Raw genomic sequence first — 24,867 nt, forward strand, 5'->3', positions numbered from 1 at the left:
TCCGAACGGAAGCGGTGTTTTATTGTGAGAATTCGCAAGAAATGATTGGTTGCGTCAATAAAACCACATTAAAATGCAGTTATAGCAATCCGCGAGAGAAAAGCAGAAAATCAGAACGAATTCCGATTACTGCGCCGATTTCGACTTGCAATCGGCATCGCAGAATAGGAAATGTAATGATGGAATGTTAGATGATGACTTGTGATTTTTCCAAGGAGATTTCTTACGGAAAATTTTGTTTGTACTTACCTCCCAGTGGCTGAACATCAATTGTGGATTGGCTAGTCCTGACGTTTGTTTTCGTATTTCCTGTGCAAAATTGAACGATTCAATGACGGGTAGAATGGCCAATACCGAAAAATTGCCACTGCCTTGGATTGAATCGCCCGAAAGAATCTTTCCATGCCGCCGACCAATTACAGCGTACATTTTTCCTGAAATAAAGAGAGAGAGAGAGAGAAATGAGAAACTGAAATTATTGAATGAAATGTGTTTAGTAGATTTGGAAATAAGTTTTCGAAAAATTTGGTACAAAAAGATGGCAACTTAGAGCTTAATTGAGTAAAACGAAAATCATCTAGTAAAAAGCAATCGCAAATTGTTGTAATACTAAATTGAAAGTTTTAAATTTAATTCCAACGGCGGTTCTTGAACTGGTACTAAACTTGCCACCTATAGACCTCTTTGCTGAAAACTGTGCTGCAAAATCTGTGGACGATTACTGGCGGCGGGAGAATTTACATATAGAACCTTCGGGCATAGGTCGGTGGGTAATGGCGGTTGGGCAAACACCGACTACATGACCCCACATTTCAACTGGGAAAGAAGGTTCAAAATAAGCATAGAAAAAGATGACTGGCGTAAAGGTATCTTAGTTATGCGCAACACTCTCAACATTTATACTAATGGCTCGAATATGGTACGATGACGGTCATGCGGGTATATACTGTCCAGAGTTAGGCGTAAGGCAACCTTTTAAGCTGCCAGACCACTGCAGTAAATTTCAATTTAAGGTCTTTAGTGTTGCAAAAGCTGCGGAGCTGGCCTCCAATGCACCAGCAGGCAATTCCAGAGTCAACATCTATGTAGATAGCCAAGCAGTAATCAAGGCAGTAACCTCGTATCGCATATCGGCCAAAGTGGCTTGGGAAGCATGGCAGAAGTTGAAAGTGTTGTCAGAAGTAAGCAACTTCACTTCTATCGAGGGCGATGAAATAGTGGACGAGAATAAAATAATGGTGTTCGGCTGACATCCGAAAACGTGATCAACTTTGAGAAACCCATGCATTGTCTATACGACGATCTAGAAAGAAGCGTGGTGAAGAATGTCAAAACCGATGAAAAACGTTAGATCGGAAGTACACAAAATTCCTATTGGCATTCAATAGAAGAGACTTTAGGAACATGATGACAATACTAACTGGTCACTTTCTGGTAGCGACACACGCCCGCAAAATGGGGCTGACAGATCGAGAAGACTGCAGAAAATGCCTAGAACAAGTCAGCAGGGAAAAGTCTTTTGTGCAATTGTCCCGCATTGGCAAGACTACGCTGTAAGCATTTGGGGTTAATCCAGTATGATACACTGAAAGAGGTATCGATAGTGAGGCCGCAGAGTCTGTTGAAACTCGCGTCAAGCACAGGCATCCTTAACAATGACTACTCCTCTTGGACTTAGCAAGTAAACTCCATCTGGTATCGCAAAGGTACAAAGTGGTCTATGCCTGCCAACCAGATTAACCTAACCTAGCCTAACCTTGGCCAAGGCTGGCCGTTTCTAGGCAATTGGTTCTTTCAGGCGGTTGACTATACAGATCCGAATCAATAGTTTGAATATAGGGGTATTTGGGGTATAGTTCATAATATATGATTTCCCGCATGTCCCACACCCCAACAACCGCCAAACTATTATCGATATTTTCGGCAATTTGCCTTTCGATAAAATACGGAACTTGCCCGAAAGCTCAATTGTGTTCAAAGTGTCTTACAGCCAAATTTGCCAAGCTCAACTCTAAGAATACTCTTAACGAAAACAAGGTCGATACTTTTTTAGTCACGAGAAAATGCTGACTTTGCAGTCGTTAAAAATAAAAACGCCGGAGACTGTCTAAGCACGCGGACAGGAAGCGCTTGACGACCAAACTATTCCTGTTTTTCATTCATTCATTCATTATACAGCATCCCAAGTGGTTCTTGTTATTGTTATTGTTATTATTGTGGCCGGTTTGGCATGCGCACATTTAAAGCAAATGCAAACAACAAATCAACGCAGCTGGAGATGAAGAGCAGCGGCCTGCCGCCATAGCCACATACACCTATACGCAAGCCCTGGGCTTCGGATGTTTCGCCAAGCTCCAAATGAGCCAATGGAGCGCGCTAAAACAACAACAACCACAACCGCGTTCGGCATGCTATAACTCTAAAAAAGACAAGCACACACAAACACACACATATGTACATTTGAAGGCATACGACAAAGCAACAACACCAGCAATGTTAAGTGCCAACTTCGCGCTGCCAGCATGTAGTGGTCAGAATATTCTTGAAAGTGAGACGAAAGCGTAGAAGCAGGTTGACCGGCGCTGGACCGGACGTTGTTTGGCCGATTGGCACTCGCGCCAACTCGCCGCGCGATGTCTTGACCGCGGCCGCAGTGCTTGAATGGACGGAGTCGGCAAGCGCAGCGGCGCTCAGCAACGCAACAGGTAAGCAGACCATTCAAATCGAAGACAAATAAGATGAAATGGAGAAGACCATAACAACAACAACCATACGAACGGCTCGAACGGCGTCAGCAGCGGCCGATCGAACGATCGGCATGCGAATGACTCGGCAGTACCAGCAGGAGTAGTGAAAGAAATCGTTAAAAAAAACCTCGATAGAAAAAGAAAATCAAAACATCGCCAAGAAATGATAGCAACAACAAGCAAAGCGCGTAAACAAGACGGTGAGCGAACCAAACCGAAACAGCTAAAGATGAAACTAAACAAACAACAACAAAAGGAACTAGTTTCCGGTCGTAGTAAAAATGACAAGCCAAGAATGTGCCACAAAAACAAGAAGAACAACAGCACAGCAACAACAACGATCACTTCATAAATTTAACAAAAAACAGCAACAACAACAACAGTTACATCAGCAAAAAAGGCGGAGAAACGCGTAGTAGAATATCACGACGACGGACGGATGGACGGGCAATGAGCAGCAACAGCCGCACAACGGTCGAAAAGAACCGGGTCGGGTCGCTGCTGGACGGACACTCGCCGAATGAATGGACACCAGATAAGTAAACAAGTCACAAAAACAGCAACATTGACGATGGCAACAACAACAACAACAACGGCAAGAAAAAGAAGTCAGCGTAGTTTCAGAGAAGACGATTCAATAATATCGAAGCAGTAACGACAATAAAATCAACACGACAACAGCTCGTCCACTGCAGCAGCAGCCGCAGAGCCCAAGTCGTTGGACATCCGCCGTAGGAACGTTTGAGTTTGCAGACCGAAGACTGCACGGCTAAGTGAGTGTGGATTGCCGTCTCGACGGTGTTGAGGACGTCAGGCGATCTGGCGAGTGGGCACGCGATCGAATTGTGGACAGACTGTTGTAGAAATGAAACATATTGGATATAAACATTTAAGAGCTTATTTTCCCAGAGTCTGCGCTCTGCCTCGCAAAGTGGAATAATACACATAACGAATCAAAGTCTCCTTGATTAACTCAAAAAAAAATATATATATCTACATTTATGTAATGTAGTCACATATCTTTCTCGAGAGAGAAAAGTTCAAGAACTTTCTGCTCCACAAAATTAACCAACCACCACGTCCTTTAAATATATTTATGTACCTACATACTTCTCAAAACTAAATATATTTTCATTTAATTTTTAACTCAAACACTCGGCAACCCTAAGCGCGTACACTTTACGGCTGCGCAAAAGTGAGCTCTAACCACCAACTGCTGGCTGGCTAAAAATATAAAAAATCAGCAGCAATCTCAACTCACTTTAAAGCAACAACAACAACAATACAAAAATGAATGCTCTGTTTCTAGAATGAGCTGAGCATCGACATCGGCGGTGCGTTGGATGCTGTGCACCGGCAGCGACCGCAGCAGCAGCAGCGTCAGTATCAATGGAAATATGGCTGTGTGAGTGCCTGCGCATGATTAGGGAGAGGAGTGCTGAATGAATGAGCAGCACATCGCAGCAGATGCAAGCGAGCAGCAACGCGACCGCTTACGATTCATTCATACCTTCGAGCACTCATTCATGAAACGCTCGTACAGCAAGTGGCAGAGACGAGCGGAAACGTAACCGCAAAGATATGTGAGTACGTGAGCAGCGAAACTGATGCTGCAGCGAGTGGCCCCTGTAGGAAATCTATAAATTTTCAACTGGATTTTTAGTAAAGTTGGATGCCTGAAATCATAGATCGAAGTCTGTGCCTACGTTTATGGCTCATCTTCGAAGCTTTAACGCTATTTGTGAAAAAGTAGAGCTTTTTTAAGACTGTAAACATTTGTAGGGGCAAAGTGCCGTTTGAAGGTCCACTATTTAAAAAAACGGTAGTTTTGGTGTTTTCTTTTCTTGAGGGATACCTAAAACCAAAATTTTTGAAAAGTGCTTCAAACATTTGAAGGCATGAGTCATGTGCTGCAGGAATTTAAAATTTGTCGATTTTATCTTTGAGTTAAGGTTTTTTTTTTAATTGTTAAAATTTTACTAAGAAAGTATACATAATTATTTTTCATTAATATTTCTCATAATAGAAAAAATATATAAACCTTTAAAGTAAAATAAAACGGTATTCTACACCTCGATCTAGATTAAATAACGGTTGTCAAATCACTTTTTCCTACAGACCATCCAAAAATAGGCACTCACACACTGAAACTCAAAGACTACAGCGACGACTACGACCACGAGCGTTGCGCAAGTCGCCACTGTGTGGTGCAGGGTATACGTGCGTTGCATTCGTGCCATTGCAATTGCATCGAACAGGTAAACAGCGAACACACATACAAATGCGACTCTGTGTGCATGCAACAGCACGTCTGCCGACTGCCACATTTGTATGCCTGTGTTGGTTTTCATTCAAGTTTTCCGTTGGCGACGACTAACCAGCGTCTACGCTAACCACAAGCACGAACGAACAGCCACGACAACCGACAAACGATGATCAACGATTGACAACGACTACCGACGACTGTGACTGCAACTGCGACGCCGCAAGACGTCCGACGCCCGACGTGCGACTTGTACTTGTGCTGCTCGCGTCGACGACATAAGACGGCAGGCGCACTGCTCACTTGGCGACGAACGATAAGCAAATGCGAACGTTGCTGGGTTTCGTATCTTTCAGTTTGTTTGATCAGTTCGAAAAGTGAAGTCGAAGTCGCAAGCGAAAATTCTACTTTGTGCGTTGAGCGAAAGACGCCACAGGCAATACAAGAAAAATATAGAAAAAACGAAGACGAATTAAATACGAAAAAACATATACGAATGTGGCTAAAACCTAACTGTAGTTCGATGCATAACTTTTAAGGACTTTTGCGCGTTGAAGCCTTGATTCGGCGAACATTTTTAAGTTTTTCGTGTGACATTTTTTCGTTGCCTGTTTTTTTGAGAAAACCCATTGAACACCGTTCGTGCGCCGTGAAGTTGGTGTATTCGCGCACACGAGGGAGTCAAAACTCTACCAGCCTGTTAGAGTGAGTTACAAATTTACGTGTGTGCATAGCTACACAGTCGATTTTATACATGCAAATGTATGTATGAATGCGTGTGGTTGTTGTTGCTGTGGTGCGCGATCAATGAAGTTTTTTATGAATGAATGGAAACAAGTTGTAAATGCGCGCGCGCACTTCATTCAATAAATACTTGCCCATAAACTGCCATGCGTTTGTGTGTGTGCGCACACATGTATGTGCGTGTGTATGTATGTATTAACTACGGAGGTTATTTTTTCACCGACTAGTTTTTCGAGTTACGCGGCTCGCGACCAAATGCGCCGACGACAACGTTAACGGGCGTGATTTCGATCTAACGAATATTCATCTGCATGTGTGTGTGCGTGTGTACGTGAATATTTGGACAAGTGTTTTTTGATGCCAATTATTTTGAGACCGACTTTGTTAAATTAAGTATAAAAATATGTACGTGTTTTCGTGTTTGTGGAAAACTGAAACTGCAAAATCTTCAACTGTAAATACGAAAATAACACACATACATACATACATACATATAGTATATGAGTTAGTTGAGGAGGACAAGGAGTATGATTTATGAATAATGCAGAAACTTCATTTTTGTAAAATTTGTGTTGGAACTGTTGAGTGCTTCGTGCTGATTGGAAAATATACGCTACAATAAAATTTATTTATAAAAATTTCCTCGAACAAATATATTTCTAGCCTGTTTTCGGTCTCTATTAAGCGCTTGCTTACATAGCTAATTAATTTTCAATTCCCAAGTTGCCGGAATGACGTGATTCTCAACTAATTTTCGCCGTCAATCAGCCGGAAAATAGTTTAACTAGCGCGGCAATTAAACGACCGAAAGTTGAGCAAAATGGCCAAAGTAAAAAAATAAAAACAAATTTGAATTACGACAGTTTTATAAGCGAATGGAAGCTCGCAAAACACACGTCGGTGAAAAACAGTCAATTACGCATTTGAAAAAGGTGCTTTGTTTACAACTAAAATAGCGGCGCGTCAATGCAAATCTCAAAAAAATAAAAATCCATAAAAAATACTGATGGACATGTACATATGCATATGTATAATAGCGTCCATTAATATATATACAATAACACATAAACTTATTTGTAAAAGAGCGTGCTAATTTAAAAGAAAAATATAAAGATAATATTAAAAAAATTAATAAATAAATAACAAAAAATATTATTTGTTTATATTTAAACAATATACATACATACATACGTATTAGTTTGTTAATTAAATAACAAATATTTATGCTTTTGATTTAAATATACATTTTATAAATAAGTCACAGTTGATAACCAGTTTTTTTCGCAGAAAATTTATAAATCTTAAACATTTAGATTTAATTTTTTATTTATTTTTTTTCTTTATTTCTTTAATAAAACAATATAATAATATAATTTCAAATTGGTTAGACTTTGAAAAAATTTAAAAATATTTATTATCATCAATTTTACAATTTTTCATCACGCATAAAAACAAAAAAATTAAATATGAAATATTTTCAAAAATTTTTAATTATTATATAATTCAAAAAGCAAAAAATAAAATAAAGTTTTTAAGGTGGTAGTCTGGTAACTTGGGTTCAAGAAATCTAAAAAATTGTTTGCTTAATTTGAAAGTATAATACAATGTCTTGAGAATATACTGTGAAAATTTCAGAGAGAAATTCGAAATATTTCTGGAGTTATAACGAGTTTCCTAGAGCGGCTCGGAGTCTTCTCTCTCGCAGTTGTTGAACTTTAAACGCGTTTTTCTTAAAACATTGTTTTTCTGGTCGGCCCGGGTCTCAACTTTTAGCCAAATTTAAACTTTCAGCTATCACTCGAATTGCCATTAAACGAATTGCATTGACCAAATACTTTATTTTAACCACATCGGCTTCAAAAGGACCTCCAAAACTTGGTTGAACGACATTTTTACCTATTTTTTAGTAAAAGAGTAATTCCTTCCATCTGATTCAATATTCTGTAGGAATCAAAAACTATTCCAAAAAATGTAAGAATTTTTTTTAAAAGCAAGCCATATTATGTCAGTTGTTCAAATATATAACCGTGAAGCAGTTAAGTGTGAAGTTGGCTGCGAAAAAGATCAATACGATTATTACTTAGTGAACGATCAATATAATATTTCGAGGTTTTTGTTTATATACAAGAGCATGACATTTCTAATAAAATGCAAAATACCGTAGCATTACTTTTTATAAGTTTACAAGCGAAGCAAAACCATATAATATTGAAATAAAATTTGAGTTTTCGTTATAAAAGGTTTATATATTAGTTATATCTGACAGCGGAAGCTGAATATTTTATGCTGTATAGATGTAACATGATATAGTGAATCGAAAGCAATTTAAAACTCAAATCGATTATTTTGTTGATACGTTGTTTTACATTTTAGGAGACGATATATTTTTTAGACGACGTCAAAGGCGTTAAAAAATTAAAAAAAAAAACTTGTTAAAAGTATAGAATTCAAAAGTGCATTAAACGATTTGAAAGAAACCTAATAGCTTTAAACAGGAAAGCAGACACACAATAACCTTATAAAATAATTAAAATTATTATGAATGTTATTACGAAAATTGTGAATGAACGTGTGGAGAGACAAACATATATAAATACGTACATAAATCTAAACACACATGCATTCATACATACATATATATGTGCATTAATCATTACACGCAACAAACGCAGAAATGTTGATGGGTGTTTATAAAAAAAAAATATTAAAAAATTATTTATTTAATTTCAAATTTTTTTGCATTCTAGAAGACACATACATATAAAAGAAACACTATCACACAAGTAAAAAACATTTAAATTTACACAACAACTGCAAATCAACACTCAATACGTCTTTAGGTAACGCATTGCAGAAGAAAATTGCAGGAAATTGCAAAATTTGCAAATCAAAAACTACTTAAAAGCTCTCTGATATAACATATAGATTGCCATATACGTATGTATGTACATATGTGCACGTCAAGCAGGCGATCGCTGCCAATCGTTTATGAACTGAAGCGCATGTGAATCGAGTGCCAATGAGTGATTGAACAGAGGCACAGCGGCAGCCACCAACGGAGCGCTATAACTGCACAAAATGTTGGCGAGACAAATAGCGCCTTAGTTGCTAGAAACAGCCGATACACGCTATTTAAAATAAGCAAACAAAACAAACACACACATACATACACTTAAACTACAAACAACAAAAAAGACAAAGCAAAATACAATAAATAAACAGAATTGTGCAAAACACGCTCAAGGTGCACGAGTGGAGCGTTAAAGTGTCAGTTACAAACGGCAAAGTGTTGCTTAAGTAACAACAACACCAACAACGGCAACAACAATAACGAAACTCATAATAAATTCGAGGCGACAAACAACAGCTCGAAAACAACGTCGAAAAATAATAAGAAAAAAATTATATTTTTCCTCAAATCAAAAAAAATTAAAAAAATTTACAACAAAATGTTGCCACACACAATCCTGCTAGCGCTGCTGCTTTGCTGCCAACAGCTCAGCCCCGCACGGACGACACGCCTGCCGCTGGAGGTGTACGAGCTGACGGCAGCCGCCGCAGCCACCGCCTGCAGCGCGGCCGATGACAGCAGCGCCGATACGCGACACAGAAACTTGGAATATGCCACAGTCAATGCGAAAATGTTGCAGCAAGCCGCAGCAGCCAGCAATTCGGCGGTGTCAGCGACAACAACAACAATAGCAACGCAAGCCGCCGCGGCAATTGCAACGGATTCACAGCATGCGGCAGCAGGTGCGCCGTCTGCAAACCAACACACGCAACAACAAGCGAAGCAACAGAGCGATCTGCTTCTGGATCAGCGACGTTCACGTCAGATGTTGGAGATCATCGAGCAGCAACAACGCGAGCATCAGCAGCACAATTACCATCGTGAAACGCTGTTGCAGCAACAACAACAGCAGCTAAAGCTCTCCAAAACCGCCAGTCCTTTCGCAGTATACGAAAAGGATAACAACAGTTATAACCGGCAAAGACACGGCGCTGGTCGTGCGGGCGTACAAGATGTACGCGTACTTTACCAAGTCGGGGTAAGTCACAACGAAGAGTAGCTTAGCTTATTAAACTGTAATAAAATGTTTTTATATTTATGCTCTTGAGACCTATCGGAGCTAGCAAGTTCTGTATTCACAACTCGTACTATTTGTAATTGAAGGCACTGCTCTCTCGCTCATATCTTCGGGGAAATATGCGTACTGAATGTCCTTGAATTGATTTATTGAGCGTTTTGCAGTGCTTCTATGGTCCAAACGGACTACAGATCCATTATATAGTCCCTCAAGCACTCTGTTTTTATATAGTTAATGCAAGCACTTCTATACATTAAATATTTGATCGTTTGTTACAACTTCATATCAGGCGTTTTCAGAAACTCTGGTATTCAGCGCTTTATTCAGCTAGCATTATCTAAAGCTGAATAGCGCTGAAAACCTTGTGGAAGTTTTTCTTTTCTTGTATAAATATTTAAAAAGAATTAAAAACAAACCTCATTTGGAATATTTTCGATATAAATTTGTTGTGATGTCTTGTTTGTTGTAAGCAGTCAGTAATGATTCAGAAAGTATAAGAATATATTATGATTCTTATAAACATCTTAGAGAGCTGCGCTTATAAAATTTTACAACTAATTTCGACTCTTGACAGATGTGAATACAACAATTGCACGATGTTGCTTGAATTGAAATTATAGAAATGTTGTTTTTTCTCGGATTTCCACTTCCTGTACTTTTCTTTGACATTCTTGAAGCCGAGTAAGAACGAGAGTTCAAATAGGTCAGTGCTACAAACACGTCATCAGCAATAATTCCGCCAGAAAACGTGAATAACTTAGAGTATTACTCATGGGCTTATCATTAATTATAAGCCAACTTTGGACCCCGTTGACCCAGCAGTGACCTTATTCTACCAGCGGCATTTCGCATTTATGTGTATGTATGTATGTCAGTATGAATATTTACTTCCTTTCTTCCGATCGCACATTTTGATGGACGCTTACATACATACATACATACATACATACAAATGTACTTGGAATTCCATATATACACTTGAATGAAGCTCTGCTTGGCCGTTGACTTTATTCCTTGACTTGCATCTTCGCCCCAATTGGACTGAAATAGAAGTTAAATTGTGTGCATATGCTTTTTCTCCCCATTTGTGTATGTATGTATGTGTGCGTGTGTTTTTGTGCACGCCTATGCTAACGCGTCTTTGCTATTATGAGTTGTAACTTTATTTTTAATGTTCCACTTTATTATCTATTATTCAAACTGTTGTTCGTGTTGTTGTTGCTTGATTGCCTAATGGCCTGCTCCCAATTAGTGATCTTCACCATCAACGCAGTGACTGACTGTGTCACAGCTTTTCGCCCGTTGCATTTGAATTCGCTGCCCACCCAAGCATAATTTAAGCAGCAACTGAGAGCGCCGCTTGGGCGCTTGACTTTGGACAAGCCATAAACAATATTAACTATTTTTAGCTTAGAAAAATAAAGGGTGTCGCAATTGGTGCATAAGTAGGAGATAAGACATTAAAGAAAAATCGCCAAAGTAATTATTTATATGCAAGTAATATATTTTATTAAGTAAATATGTGCATTGGTGCTTTCATATAGTACATACATACATATGTACACGTGTATATTTTATACACACTGTTTATTATATACCCACTATGTGCTACCTACCATGTATACAAATATTGCTCAACATGTTGTTTTCCAAAAGTTCTATTTCGTTACTCATACACATACGCACACGCATACAAACATATTTACACATATGTATGTTGTAGTCTGCATATCAAGATGTGTGTGTGCTCTATCTTTTTCATGCTGTTATTCAATTAAACGCTGTCAATTAATATATGACGACGTACGAATTGAGCAACTGTTCAGCTCGTAGGCACCTTTGGCCAATTATAACGGAGGTTGAAAGTTCAAGTTTTACATATTTATTTATTTCTATGTATTACACAATGCTCCTACGATTTGAAACGATGCTTAGATCCGCTGGCGTGTTTCTCTTACTTATTGTGGGGTTTCTCGAAAACTTCTAATGACGATTGCAAGATGACACATGCACACAAACATATATACATACGGGGGTGATACCCTAAGGGATCACGAAATTATTAGTAACATGTACAATGAAAGTATTCCAAGAAATAGCGAAATTTCCCAAAAGTTTACTGCCTAAGGAAGGCGGGCGCAAAATAAGCGCCTGAGGGCTAAAGTGAGCAGTAAAACTAAGCTAATGATTGATAGCAAGATGGAGAGAGAATATAAAGAATTATATACTTTATTTTTTATAATTTATGATATGAAAATAGCTGTCCATACAGGAACATGATTTTGATCGGCCAGCTTGTACGGCAGCTATATGCTACAGTGCTCAAATCGGGACAATTTCTTCGGAGCTTACAAACATTCTTTGGATAATAATCTGTGCCAAATTTCGTGAAGATTTACCGTTAAATAAAAAAGGTTTCAATACAAGCACTTGAGTTTCATAGATTAGTTTGCATGACAACTATATGCTATAGTGGTCTGATATCGGCCATTTCGACACATGTGCAGCTTTTTGAGCAGAAAACAAAGTGTGCAAAATTTCAGTTCGATATCTCATAAACAGAAGGACTATTTCGTGTATATATAAATAGATGTTATCGGATAAATCGGCTCAGCTCTTCATAAAACATTTACATATCTACTTTTTGAGGTCTGGATGTTTCCCTCTCGTCGTTACAAATTTTGTGGCAATCTTAAAGTACCCTTTTCGGGGGATAAACTATTAATATTCCTTTATTAAATAGAACTATATACTTGTATATCCCTAAAAGTAGGCAATAAAAAGGAAAACGCAAAGATAAGGGTGATTTTTTAAGAGCTTTTTTAAAAAAAAAAACGCATAAAATTTGCAAAATCTCATCGGTTCTTTATTTGAAACGTTAGATTGGTTCATGACATTTACTTTTTGAAGATAATTTCATTTAAATGTTGACCGCGGCTGCGTCTTAGGTGGTCCATTCGGAAGGTCCAATTCTGGGCAACTTTTTCGAGCATTTCGGCCGGAATAGCCCGAATTTCTTCGTAAAAGTTGTCTTCCAAAGCTGGAATAGTTGCTGGCTTATTTCTGTAGACTTTAGACTTGACGTAGCCCTACAAAAAATAGTCTAAAGGCGTTAAATCGCATGATCTTGGTGGCCAACTTACGGGTCCATTTCTTGAGATGAATTGTTGTCCGAAGTTTTCCCTCAAAATGGCCATAGAATCGCGAGCTGTGTGGCATGTAGCGCCATCTTGTTGAAACCACATGTCAACCAAGTTCAGTTCTTCCATTTTTGGCAACAAAAAGTTTGTTAGCATCGAACGATAGCGATCGCCATTCACCGTAACGTTGCGTCCAACAGCATCTTTGAAAAAATACGGTCCAATGATTCCACTAGCGTACAAACCACACCAAACAGTGCATTTTTCGGGATGCATGGGCAGTTCTTGAACGGCTTCTGGTTGCTCTTCACCCCAAATGCGGCAATTTTGCTTATTTACGTAGCCATTCAACCAGAAATGAGCCTCATCGCTGAACAAAATTTGTCGCGAAACACATTTCGAACCGAACACTGATTTTGGTAATAAAATTCAATGATTTGCAAGCGTTGCTCGTTAGTAAGTCTATTCATGATGAAATGTCAAAGCATACTGAGCATCTTTCTCTTTGACACCATGTCTGAAATCCCACGTGATCTGTCAAATACTAATGCATGAAAATCCTAACCTCAAAAAAATCACCCGTTAATAACGAAATATTGATTTTTTTAATAATTTCTTTTCCTTTCAAATACTTCCAGCTTTGTACATATATGTGTATGTATATAGTATGTACATATCGACTTATTTTTTTATATCTTCATGGTTTTATACATATGTATGTATGTACATATGCCGGTCCCTGTGAATCCAATGTTATTTATAAGCATTTATGAAATCAAAGCTCAATGCGTTAAAAAAGAAAAATAAACACACATACACATATGTATGCATACATATAGAATTTTATGTAAGCTCGTGGCAAGCTGCATTTCGTCAAGTAATCTAATGTCAAGTCATAAACAATGCTTTCGCCAACAGCTGCAAGCAGCAGCAGCAGCAGCAATCAATTACAATAACAAATGGAGCAGCAGCAATAGAAATAGCGGAAAGGAAGATCAATAAGTGACTAATAAGACCCATGAAAAATTGCTGCAAAACATAACAGTGATCCAATTGAGGCACATAAATTGTGGCCAACAACTCATAAATTAAAAAATAGAAAGAAAAAAAATTGAAGAATTAGTGTTTGGATTTCAAAATCACGCTATCATCAAGCATGCCAAAACGAAAGAAGTATTACAGCATCGTGTATAAAATATTTTAGAGGCCAGCGATAATTATGCTAATTTGTTGGAAACTAACATTGCTGTGTACAAATATACAAATATGCATATTTATATTGGAAATATTGAGATATGCGCATATTTACCTTTGCTACGTGCGAATGTGTGTAGATATGTATGTGCATGTGTAAGTGTGTGTTGGCCATATCGTGTTTTATTTCATGATTTATTTAGACAACATTCCATTGCTGGCTGTTTACGGTATTTAACGCGCAACGAGCGTGGGCCGATACCACGCCGACGACCGACGACCGGCAGGCAACCAGCAATCGAAAGCCAACAACTGCACATATGAATTAGTATTTACATATATACATAGTATGTGTGTGTTTGTATAAAAGTAGTTGGCTGATCTGCCATTGATGTTGGCTAAAATACAAATATACATACTTATCCACATATGTTTATATGAAAACAATCAGCGCCGAGCCGGGTGATAGCGCTCTTATGCTTTTTTAATCTAGGCAGTCAGACAGACAGTTGAGCAAACAAGCAACTTGCTATAAACATATTAGAGTGTGAGTATATGTTTGTATATGTCAATATGTGTGTAGAGTGTTCATTGACTGAAAGGCTTGAACTGTTCCATGAGCAGGTGTATCTCTAATTTTCAATGTTTCTTTGTATTGCATAAATTGTATTAAAGAAGTTGTCCTTTAGAATTAAAGCCTATAGAAGTTACCCTTCTGGAAAGAGCTCAAGCTACACTTTCCTTAATGCATATATGTATCTTGAAGATGTCCCACAATAAGGGAGTTTTCGTCTAAAAAGGTGTGTGAAATGACGGACATGTTTACTGCTAGCAATATGATATAGTAGACCGACCTGACAAATTTCTTCAGATATTGTACAGTTACTAGTACCACGGACAATAATCTAGGCCAAATTTCCTCTAGATTTATTGCCAAATTAAAAAGTTTGCCATACAAGTACTTAACTCTGATCGTTCAGTTTGTATGACAGCTATATGACATAGTGATCCGATCTCAAAAATTTCTTCAGATATTAAAGCATTGCTATAGTCAATAATTCACGTCAAATTTTGTGAAGATATTTCGTCGAATATATAATCTTCCATACAAGGACGTGATCCCGATCCTTCAGTTTGTATGACGGCTGTATGCTAAGTGGTCCAATATCGTCAGTTCCGACAAATAAGCAGTTTCTTGGGGAGAAAAGGACGTGGGAAAAATTTCAGATCGATACCCCAAACTGACAGATGGGCGGACAGACGGACAAGGATAAAACAACTCAGCTCATCATGCTGATCATTAAGATGTATATTTTACAGGGTCTCCGAATTTTCCTTTCCTGAACATATAGATGCATACATATTTTATAGGGTCTTCGTATTTTCTCCGAAATGTATGCATTTTAATTCATTTGGAAATCTTAATTTTCTAAGGAGATTTGATCAATTTTAAATGTTTAGTTTGAAAAGATTTCGAAGGATTTTAAATTTTGTTAGCTGTGAACAATTTTTTTAATTTTCAAAAACTATTTCGAAGCTAATTCTAATAGTAATCCCAACCTACTTCGACGCTGCTTTTAGTATTGCAACACCAATAAATTAAAACAAAACAACAACATTGTGTCACAACAACAATTTACTGTAGAAATTCGCAACTTCCGTAAGCATTTTTTTGCTATCCGGTTTAACGTGTCAAACGAACACACAACCAGCCGCCCCATTTAGCGTGCCGAACGCCAGGCAGCACAGAAGAGGTGACACATAAAAAATGAGAGATAAAGAAGAAAAAGTCGAAACGAAGACACAACAATGCATTTATGAATGAAATATCAATGATCCATTTCTCCGTCGCCGTTTGCCACACGAATTAACTGGCAACCGGCCACCACACACACACACACACACAAATGAGTACTATGGCAACTATGCAGCCGCATGGACTGGCAAGTATGTTTGCTATGTTGCACGATTGGAATTGGTGTTGGCGACACTAAACAACGGCAAAAACGACGACGATGCCCAAGCATTGACTTCGATGACAACAACAACATGTACGGCAATCGACACAACAGTTGGGACACCATGACGCTTTTGGCTGCTTGACAGAGCTTTTGTTATTGTTGTGGCAGGGCGAATTGTCGCTTTTTTGTTATCTTCGGTGCTTGCTTTAATGCCGCAATGTTGCATTTGGCGTCGTGCGTCACTTGACTTGACTTGACTTCCTTTGGGTGCTTTGTTTTTTTGCTTTTCGTTTGTTTTGTTATGCCGTTGAGCAGCTGAATATTTCCAATTGGCCGAGTGGAAGTTGCAACAACGAAGCGCACTTTTGCAATTTTGCACTGTGTGTGTGTGTGTTCGTAAGTGTGCAACAGTGTGTCAACAATAATAACAATAAAAACCGAATGCAACGACAAAAACAATGACAATAACAACAGAAATAGCTTTAGCATAATTTCCATTCATTTGACTACTTAAGTGGCGCATTCGTTTCCGCTCATTGATCGGTTGGTTTGTTGCGAAAAAATCCACAAAAGGAAAAGTGAAGTGAACAAAGCGAAAGAAAAGCCACGCGCTTGCATTCCGTTAATAAGCAAGCAAATCGGTGGTGTTGCAAAAGGTGTTTATGAAATTGAAACTTTGAAAAAGTTTGGAAAAATTTTTGAGAAAAAAATTCTATAATGTGGTAGGAAAGTTAAGTAAATATTAAAAGAATTTCCAGAAATTTCAACAGGGTCTTCTGTGACATACTAAAAGCCCTTTTACAACTAAAATCAGACATGATTAAAAGTTTTCAGTTACAGCTGGGGCTTCGTCATTTACACTGGTTTACATTCATTTTGAGGTTTTGATATTAGAGGCTGTTTCCAGCTATCTTTGGGTTGCTAAAACCAAAAGGGATAGTAAAAATTTAATAGCGCGTAGGATTTATTTGTGTTCTAGTCAAAGGTTGTAAGGGTCAAACCACCGCTATTTACTAAAATGACAAAATAGCTGTACGTAAAAATTTGGATCTCAGATTCGTAATTAGGACACCTCAAATACTTCACAGATCTCTTAGCTTATCAGTCGCATATTTTTCCTTCAGATTTGTTGAGTAGTGAGAGATTCAGCTAGAGCAGAAGGCATCGGAAACTCTTTCTTACAACTATAAATTCTCTCTTCGTCCTCAAATAATCATTGATATATAATATTTTTGTCAAAGAGCAAAGTTTCGAGAAATATCTCAATGGAGCCCTTATATCTAATATATGTATGTACAGAAGATCTATGTATTAAGGTGTTGCAAGTGAATATGCTATAATTAAAAAAAAACTTTCTTCGCTTATTTATCGAATGTGAAGCTATTTGAAAATTTACCCGAAAAATTTAAATAGGATCCAATCAATAGTTTCGGAGATATAACAGTATTCGAAAATATGTTTTAACTCGGTGTAATCGGCGTTTTTCTTGAAACCCTGTTCTCAGCGCCGCTGACGAAAATGTCTCTGAAACGGCTAAACCGATAGATTATTAAAGTATATTTTCATTTATTTATTAAATAAAATTTCTCTTCACAAGAAAAATCACAGATAATCCTTTTTTCTGACTGGAAAGAGGATATAATCACTTAAGTCATTGAGTCACCGTGACCAATTAATTGTAGAAGAAAGCCGTTTCTTTGTGAGTCATTATCGTTTTTGGTTTAGAAAAATATTTCAAGAAAAATATCAGGGATGTTATGCACAGGCCTTGTGATTCTACAAAGCTTCTAAATATTTTAGTCTGCTTTCTTCTGCCTCTGTAAGAGAGGTCCCACCAGCATAAAGAGAGATTAAGTAATGTTTATTGCACTTTAATTTATGATTAACTGCTTAATGTGCCTTAACCTCTTAGTTAAACATTTTATTTTGAAGAATTCTAAATGAAAACTATGTTTAAGATTAATTATCTCACACCTGCCGCCAATGTTACAATTAGTGGCAATAAAAAGAAAGAATAACAGATTTAATGATGCCAGGGAAAATGGAGAAACACCTTTGCAAGAACAAAATTTGAGTTGAAGAAATGAAATAAACAAAAAGAACTGAGATTGCAATAAAAAATAAACTTACTTTAGCTAAAGTGGTACATTTATGGGGCACTTAGGAGCTGCGGGGCAACAGCAACAACAATAAAAAAATAAAAATTACCATTAAAGTGACTACTATGAAAGCAAAAACACAACAAAAAGCCAAAATAAAAAGGAGAAAAGTATCGTAAATAAATAAAAAGTAGAAGGAATGTAGATGTAGATGCTTATGAGGCGAAAAAGTAATCCGTTGTAGTGGAATTGAAATAATTTAATTTGAGTGAAATTCTTGACCGGCGTGCCTTCGAGCACAAATACCTGCAAAGACACATACAAGCACACATACACACTTGCAAGTAACTGTCCGTTTTATTATTTACACGAGTGTGTGTGAGAGTGTGAGTGAAGATGCCCGAGACGTTTAAGTGCCATTCACGGAATTAAAGTAAACAGAGCCACACGGCTAAGAGCGGACCGAAATACACACGTCCCTGCACACATACAGACACATAAGCAAGCGGTTCGAATAAATATTGTATGTGTATGCTAATGTTTAGTTAGATTTGCATATGGACATGCTTAATCGTTGCCCATTCATATATGCATGCTTGTACAGTTGTGTGTGTGTGTGCCTGCACATCCTCTGTGCACACGGCGAAAGCCAAATATTTACCAAATGAATCCACGGCTAACTGCAAGCACACAAACGCGCACACATTCCAACTCCCATATGCATACATGTACATAAACGTATATGTGCATATGCATGTGTGTGAGTGTGTGTAAGCGCGCGCTGCTGGAGAGATACTTGAAGTCTCTAAGAAAAACAGCTACCGGTGTTACGGGCTCTCGATTTAATGACCATCATTAACATATGCCGGACGAAGGTAACCATAGCAACAACAACACCAATGCTACTGCAACAATATTACCAAAAGCGAAGTGAAATGAAATGAAAAAGGGGTAAGGGGTACGTATAGGCCGAAATGTGTACGAGCCAACTGCGCGGAGAGAAGAAAATATGTGAACGCAAAGCGAAATTCCAAGCCGAACGGCTCAGCGGTCAATATTATATGGTCCAGCAACGCAAGAAAATAACTCGGAGCAAAATAAAGACAATAACAAAAATCACAAAAACAGAAAAGTCAAGAAAGAAAAGCAAACGAAATTCATTTCAGTCCAAACGCGTTGCCCCAAAAATCAACCAGCAAGCGTACAGCGCCAAAACAACAACAAAACAGAGAAGCAAAACCCCACTGCATGCAACAACGAACGCTTTTGATTGAGTTTTGAGGCCAAATGCTCACATTGCCTCACATATGCACACCCATGTGTGTGCCGCGGTGCGACAGCTGTTACCACATGAAGGCCGACTGCGAGCTTTGGCCAGTGCGTCGGTCACATTAACGTTAACTGTTTGGTTAGCCAACGTATGGGGGTTAAGAAAATACTCGAAATACTCTCGAAGCAGCCGTAAATTTCGCTTCAATGTTGTGATAGATCAATTGAACTGGCGCAGAAGCACAGATTTCTTATGTTAGGTATAAGGAATTTGGGGTAGTCATTTGTTGAATTTCACATTAGTTCTGAAGAAAATCACTTTTTTGGCGACAAAATTCAAATTTTTCTTTGAAAATAATTTCTGGTACAATACAAGCTAATTTTCAATGCTGAAAATTTGTAAATTCTACGATTTATTTTGAAAATAATTACAAAGTATATTAGGGCGGATAAAAAAAAACGAAAATTTTGTTCACTTGGTACTCCAGAGGAGTAAATTATTAGACATCTCTAACAAAATTTCCGAAATATGAGCTTACTGCCTTACCGTTATCTATTTGCTTTTTATTAACAAATCAAATTTTTCTTTTTTTCTTATGAATTATATAAGTAAATTAAAAAGAACATTATAAATTGGAAATGTCATAGTTCTAGATGAAATTTATAATTTTTCGGTTAAGTTAAGCATATACAAGATGTTCATTGTAAAACATCAAAGCTTACCATATACATATAGTTTTTTTATTTTGTAAAGTATAAGAAACCAAACGACAAACAATTTTTTTTGACCCACCCTAATATTGGGTAGTCGAAAAAGTATTTTCGTATTTCTAATCAAACTTCAACAAAATATACATATGCAAATTATAAAAAACCAAGCCACCAAAAAAAATTTTTTTGGTCCACCCTAATGTGCATGCTTTTCTATTTGTATTTTAATTTTGAGTTTTAAAAGTTTCAATCGAATTTCGTAATAAACAATTTTGCAAATTAAATTTTAATTTCAAATCTAAAAATTTATTATTAATAGCCCGTCCATTGTATACTTTTAAAATGCATTTCCGCTCCCAGGCTAGCTCTAACATCTTGTGCACACATTTTAAAATGCTAGTCTTCTGCAAATGACCACTTAACTATGCGCAATTTGTCTATGGAGATCTGTTTTTATTGACATTAAATATTTATTGCACAATTACAATAACACTTTATATAAATGTCAATAGCAACGGGATCGCTGCATACAAGTGTGTCTTTTCAAATAAAATTTAAGTGGTCTCAATGAAACTTTACGGCCTACGCAGCATAGCGAAAGGCGATGTGAAGTTAGGAGCTAAGATGTGTGGTAATGGCTGGTTAAGTGGGCAAAAAATATGTATATATGTATAAAAATATGCAAATACATATTTTGCGAGGATATGCAAGGATTCTAAAAAGGGAGAAAAGTTACAGAAAAGTTTTCAAGCTGAGAAGATTGAAATTTTAATTTTATAAATTCATATTTCTTTCTTTTCATAAACGAAAAGTTAGTTTCGAAAATAAGCTAGCTCTTGAACACCAAAATTTTGCTGAGCTATAAATTGTTTAAAGCGTGCGTCAGCAGAACGTCAGCCACATGCTGATCCCGTCAGCAGCGTGCAAGCCAAGAACTATAAATAAACGGTTCACAGATTGTTTGGGTGTTGTTGTTGTTGTTTTACACTTAACTACCATATGTACCAGAGTGCAGAGTGCAAAGTGCAGTGCCGGTTTATGTTTATTTTTTCATGAATCCACACACATACATACACACATATACAAACATTTAAGTATGAGTGTTTGTGCCTGACAATCTGCAGACACCTGCCACGTACCGAACTGGTTGCAGCAGACGGCGTCAGACGCACACACACTCACACTTGAACACACACACACGTGCACCATTGTGTGCGAAGCGAAAGGTTTTCTGGGTTAAACCGGAAGTCCGGAAGTGATTTAATGCATTCCTCAATATAAGGATGCAAACAAAGCAGCAAAAAAATGTGAAACAACAACACCAACAGCAATAAACGCTTAGAACACTTGCTCACAAATACAAACATACATATATACGAATTTTATTTTATAGTAGGGCTATATATGTGTGTATGTATGTGAATATGTTTGTGAACCCGGAACAAGGATATACAAACGCGGCAGCAAAAACAACCAGCAAATACCCAACAATAACCGGAAGCACGGAGTAGGAAGAACATGTGCAACAACAATAACAACAACAACACGCTTGGCCACTTTAAAAGGAGATTAGCAGCAAATGTGCGGATAGAATGCCAAGCGAACAGGTTTCTAAAATAAGGCAGAGAAAATAAACACGAAACAACAACAAAAGACGAATGAGAAAAAAGTAAAATAAATCACTAACAAAGCAGGAGGAACAAATAGAACAAATAAGCATGCTGGGAATGTGTCAGAGAAATTAGAAGACGACAGCAGCAGCAGCAGCAACAATAACAACAACGGAACAAGAATCCGGAAGTACGGAAGTGGATTGAACTGCGTTCGTCCGGCTGGTGGCTGCTGCTTTACATACACACACACACTTGAACATTCTTATATGTGCTCTTCTACTTAGTGTTTAGCGCTGTTCGTTTGTTTGTGCACCGATGAAATGCCGGGTCTTTGTTCTTTATTTGGTTCCGAGGCTATTAACTGTACATATGTATGCAGATGTAGATATGTCTGTGTATGTATGCGTGTGTGTGTACAACTAGGTTGCCGTTGTTCGATTTTTCGTCTTAGTAGCGTCACACTTCCGGATTGCGTGGCATAAGCGAGCATCATTTGCTGCACAAAGGTGTTCACACTCTCTTACATACACAAACACACATATATATGTATGTATAAATATAGGTATATGCAAGTAAATACACACAAATATATATAGCCCAGCAAATGCATCACATGCTTGTAGGTATGTAAGTTGTCAATTTCGAACTGCTGCCGCCGCTGCTTCTTTCTACTTCCGTTTCTACCGCTCTTCCCCTTTCCTAGTTGATTTACACATGCAATCGGTTTTTTATCTCATTCACTTCCGATCATAATGTCAATGCTGTCGCCAGTTGGGTTATGATCTTTTCTTGCTGTTGTTGTTGTGATTTTTAGAATCAGCAACAGCCAGAACTGCAGTTCCGGTATTAATTACGTTTCTATTTGGCTGCGATTTTTTAGTTGTTCTTTCTTTTTTTATGAGATTCGCCTTTGACGATTACTTCCGCATTTATGCCGTTTAAGTAGGGTGAGATTGTCGAATAGCAAATACCTACATATAGGTTACTTATAAAAGTGCTTATATAGATTTGATTTTGTAAAAGTCCAGAAGAACAAGATGGTATAAAAGGCTATACGAAGTCTGCCTCAGAAAGTAGCTTCACAATAAAGTATTTGCCTAACTGATTATTGTGCCGAGCTGAAACGATTTGGTCATGTCCATCTGTCTGTATATACACGAACTTGTCCCTTATTTTTACAAATATCGTTCTGAAATATTGCATACGTCCTTTTCTTTCCGAAAAGCTGTTCATTTGTTGGAGTCGCCGATATTGGATCATTAAAGCATATAGCTGTCACACAAATTGCTCGATCAAATCAAATCCTTGTATGGAAAACTTTTTTATTTGACAAGATGTCTTTGCCAAATTTGGTATAGAATATTGCTCAAGACAGCGCTACAACCTCCGAATAAATTGATCAGATCGGACAATTATATCATATAGCTGTCATACAAACTGACCGACCAAACTCAAGTCTTTATATGGAAAACTTTTTATTTTGACAAGATATCTTCACAAAATGTGGCATAGATTGTTATTGCAGGCAACGATATAATCTCCGAAAATATTATTCAGATTAGTCCACTATATCTTATAGCTGTCTTACAAACTGGCCGCGCGATGTCAAGATAAAAATATTTTTATATGATTTTTTACTCTAAGAAATACAGCCGTGAGGGAGTAGCTTCGGTGGAGTTAAAGTTAATATTTTTTCTAGTTCTTTTTAACTAGATTCGTTAAATTTTTCCAAGAACTCATTTTAACACATAACACAGCTCATTCATACATACAATCTCAATTCATATTCATCAACAATTATATACACGATTTTATGTACTACATATGTATGTACATATAAGCATTATATATTTGCGAGTCAACCAATTTTCCGCTTGATAAATCTACAAAACACTATTTCCGCTCATCGATTTCATTTTCTAGCGATATTTTCTTTTACACATAGTTATGTTTCCCGCTACTACTTCATCTACAGCAGCTAAATATGCTTAGATGAGCCACTATATGCACCTGTTATAAAGCAACAATACGTCCGCACACACACCCACACACACACCCACACACATGCAAAGACTCGTGCATTCAAATTAACATCCTTTTACGTAATAGTAGTGAACGTCGCCACAGCATCCCTCACCTGCGCTAAGAGCCAGTTCAACCTTTTTCCATAGATCTTACTCACGCCATGGAGTAGCGATGACCTACATACACGCACACACACATATAAACTTATAGAAATGACTTACAATAGCGTTGGACACACCTGCCAGCCAATTCTTGTGACAAACAAATCACACAAACAAACATACATTATTATAATGAATTCCCGGTTCTTTAAGCGTTACATAACATGAAGGGTTCCTTTCAAGGATGAATCACAAGCGATGTATAGGGAACTTTTACACTCCCCCTTCCGCAAGTGTTTGACAAATTCTCAAGAGTTTTTTTCAATTTGTATTTTTATAATGAAATTCTTTTATATAAGGGCTCTTGCGTGCGTTAGTTGGGGCTTGTTATACATATAGGTATTATACAATGCCACATTAGGGGTGTACTTATTTTTAGGGATTTGAATAAAAGAACAAGAAAACGTTAAGTTCAGTTGCACCGACTCTAATTTTCTTGAAGATATCTTATCAAACAAAAAAGTTTTTCACACAAGAACTGAGTTTCATCGATTAGTTTGTATGGCAGCTATATGCTATAGTGGAAAGCATCTGCTTTATGAGAAAAGAACGTGCGCAAAATTTCATGTCGATATCTCACTACCTGAGTACAACAAACCCAACAACTAACTTTGGTCCATACATATATGACTGTCTGATTTCGAAAGCTCTGCAAATAATATCAAAATTATGTTGCACAACAAATATTTTTGTAATAATTATAATATAAAATATATTTTATAAAGGGTTGCCACTTATTTATTATATCAAAAAAAATTTGAAAGTTCAAAAAAAATTCAGTAATTAGAAAAAATTCCCAAAATTCTGAGCATCCCTAATATTTAATACATTACGCAATTAACATATAGTAAT

At 37.4% G+C, this 24,867-nt stretch overlaps 2 protein-coding genes across 2 annotated transcripts in view; one reads left to right on the forward strand and one right to left on the reverse strand.

Moving 5' to 3' along the window:
* The window catches only part of LOC105226514 (elongation factor-like GTPase 1), a 171,894-nt gene that overhangs the window by 17,215 nt on the left and 129,812 nt on the right, over nucleotides 1-24,867 (reverse strand). The window contains exon 8 of the mRNA XM_049457680.1: nucleotides 250-434. Within this exon, the coding sequence (XP_049313637.1) occupies nucleotides 250-434 (185 nt within the window). The remainder of the gene's footprint in view (nucleotides 1-249; nucleotides 435-24,867) is intronic.
* Nucleotides 5,303-24,867, forward strand: part of LOC105226487 (protein giant-lens) — a 36,093-nt gene continuing 16,528 nt past the window's right edge. Inside the window, exons 1-2 of the mRNA XM_011205376.4 lie at nucleotides 5,303-5,715; nucleotides 8,502-9,803. Coding sequence (XP_011203678.2) covers nucleotides 9,204-9,803 — 600 coding nt within the window. The 5' untranslated portion in view covers nucleotides 5,303-5,715; nucleotides 8,502-9,203. The remainder of the gene's footprint in view (nucleotides 5,716-8,501; nucleotides 9,804-24,867) is intronic.

Source organism: Bactrocera dorsalis, chromosome 5 (assembly GCF_023373825.1).
Source record: "Bactrocera dorsalis isolate Fly_Bdor chromosome 5, ASM2337382v1, whole genome shotgun sequence".
Lineage (NCBI taxonomy): Eukaryota > Metazoa > Arthropoda > Insecta > Diptera > Tephritidae > Bactrocera > Bactrocera dorsalis.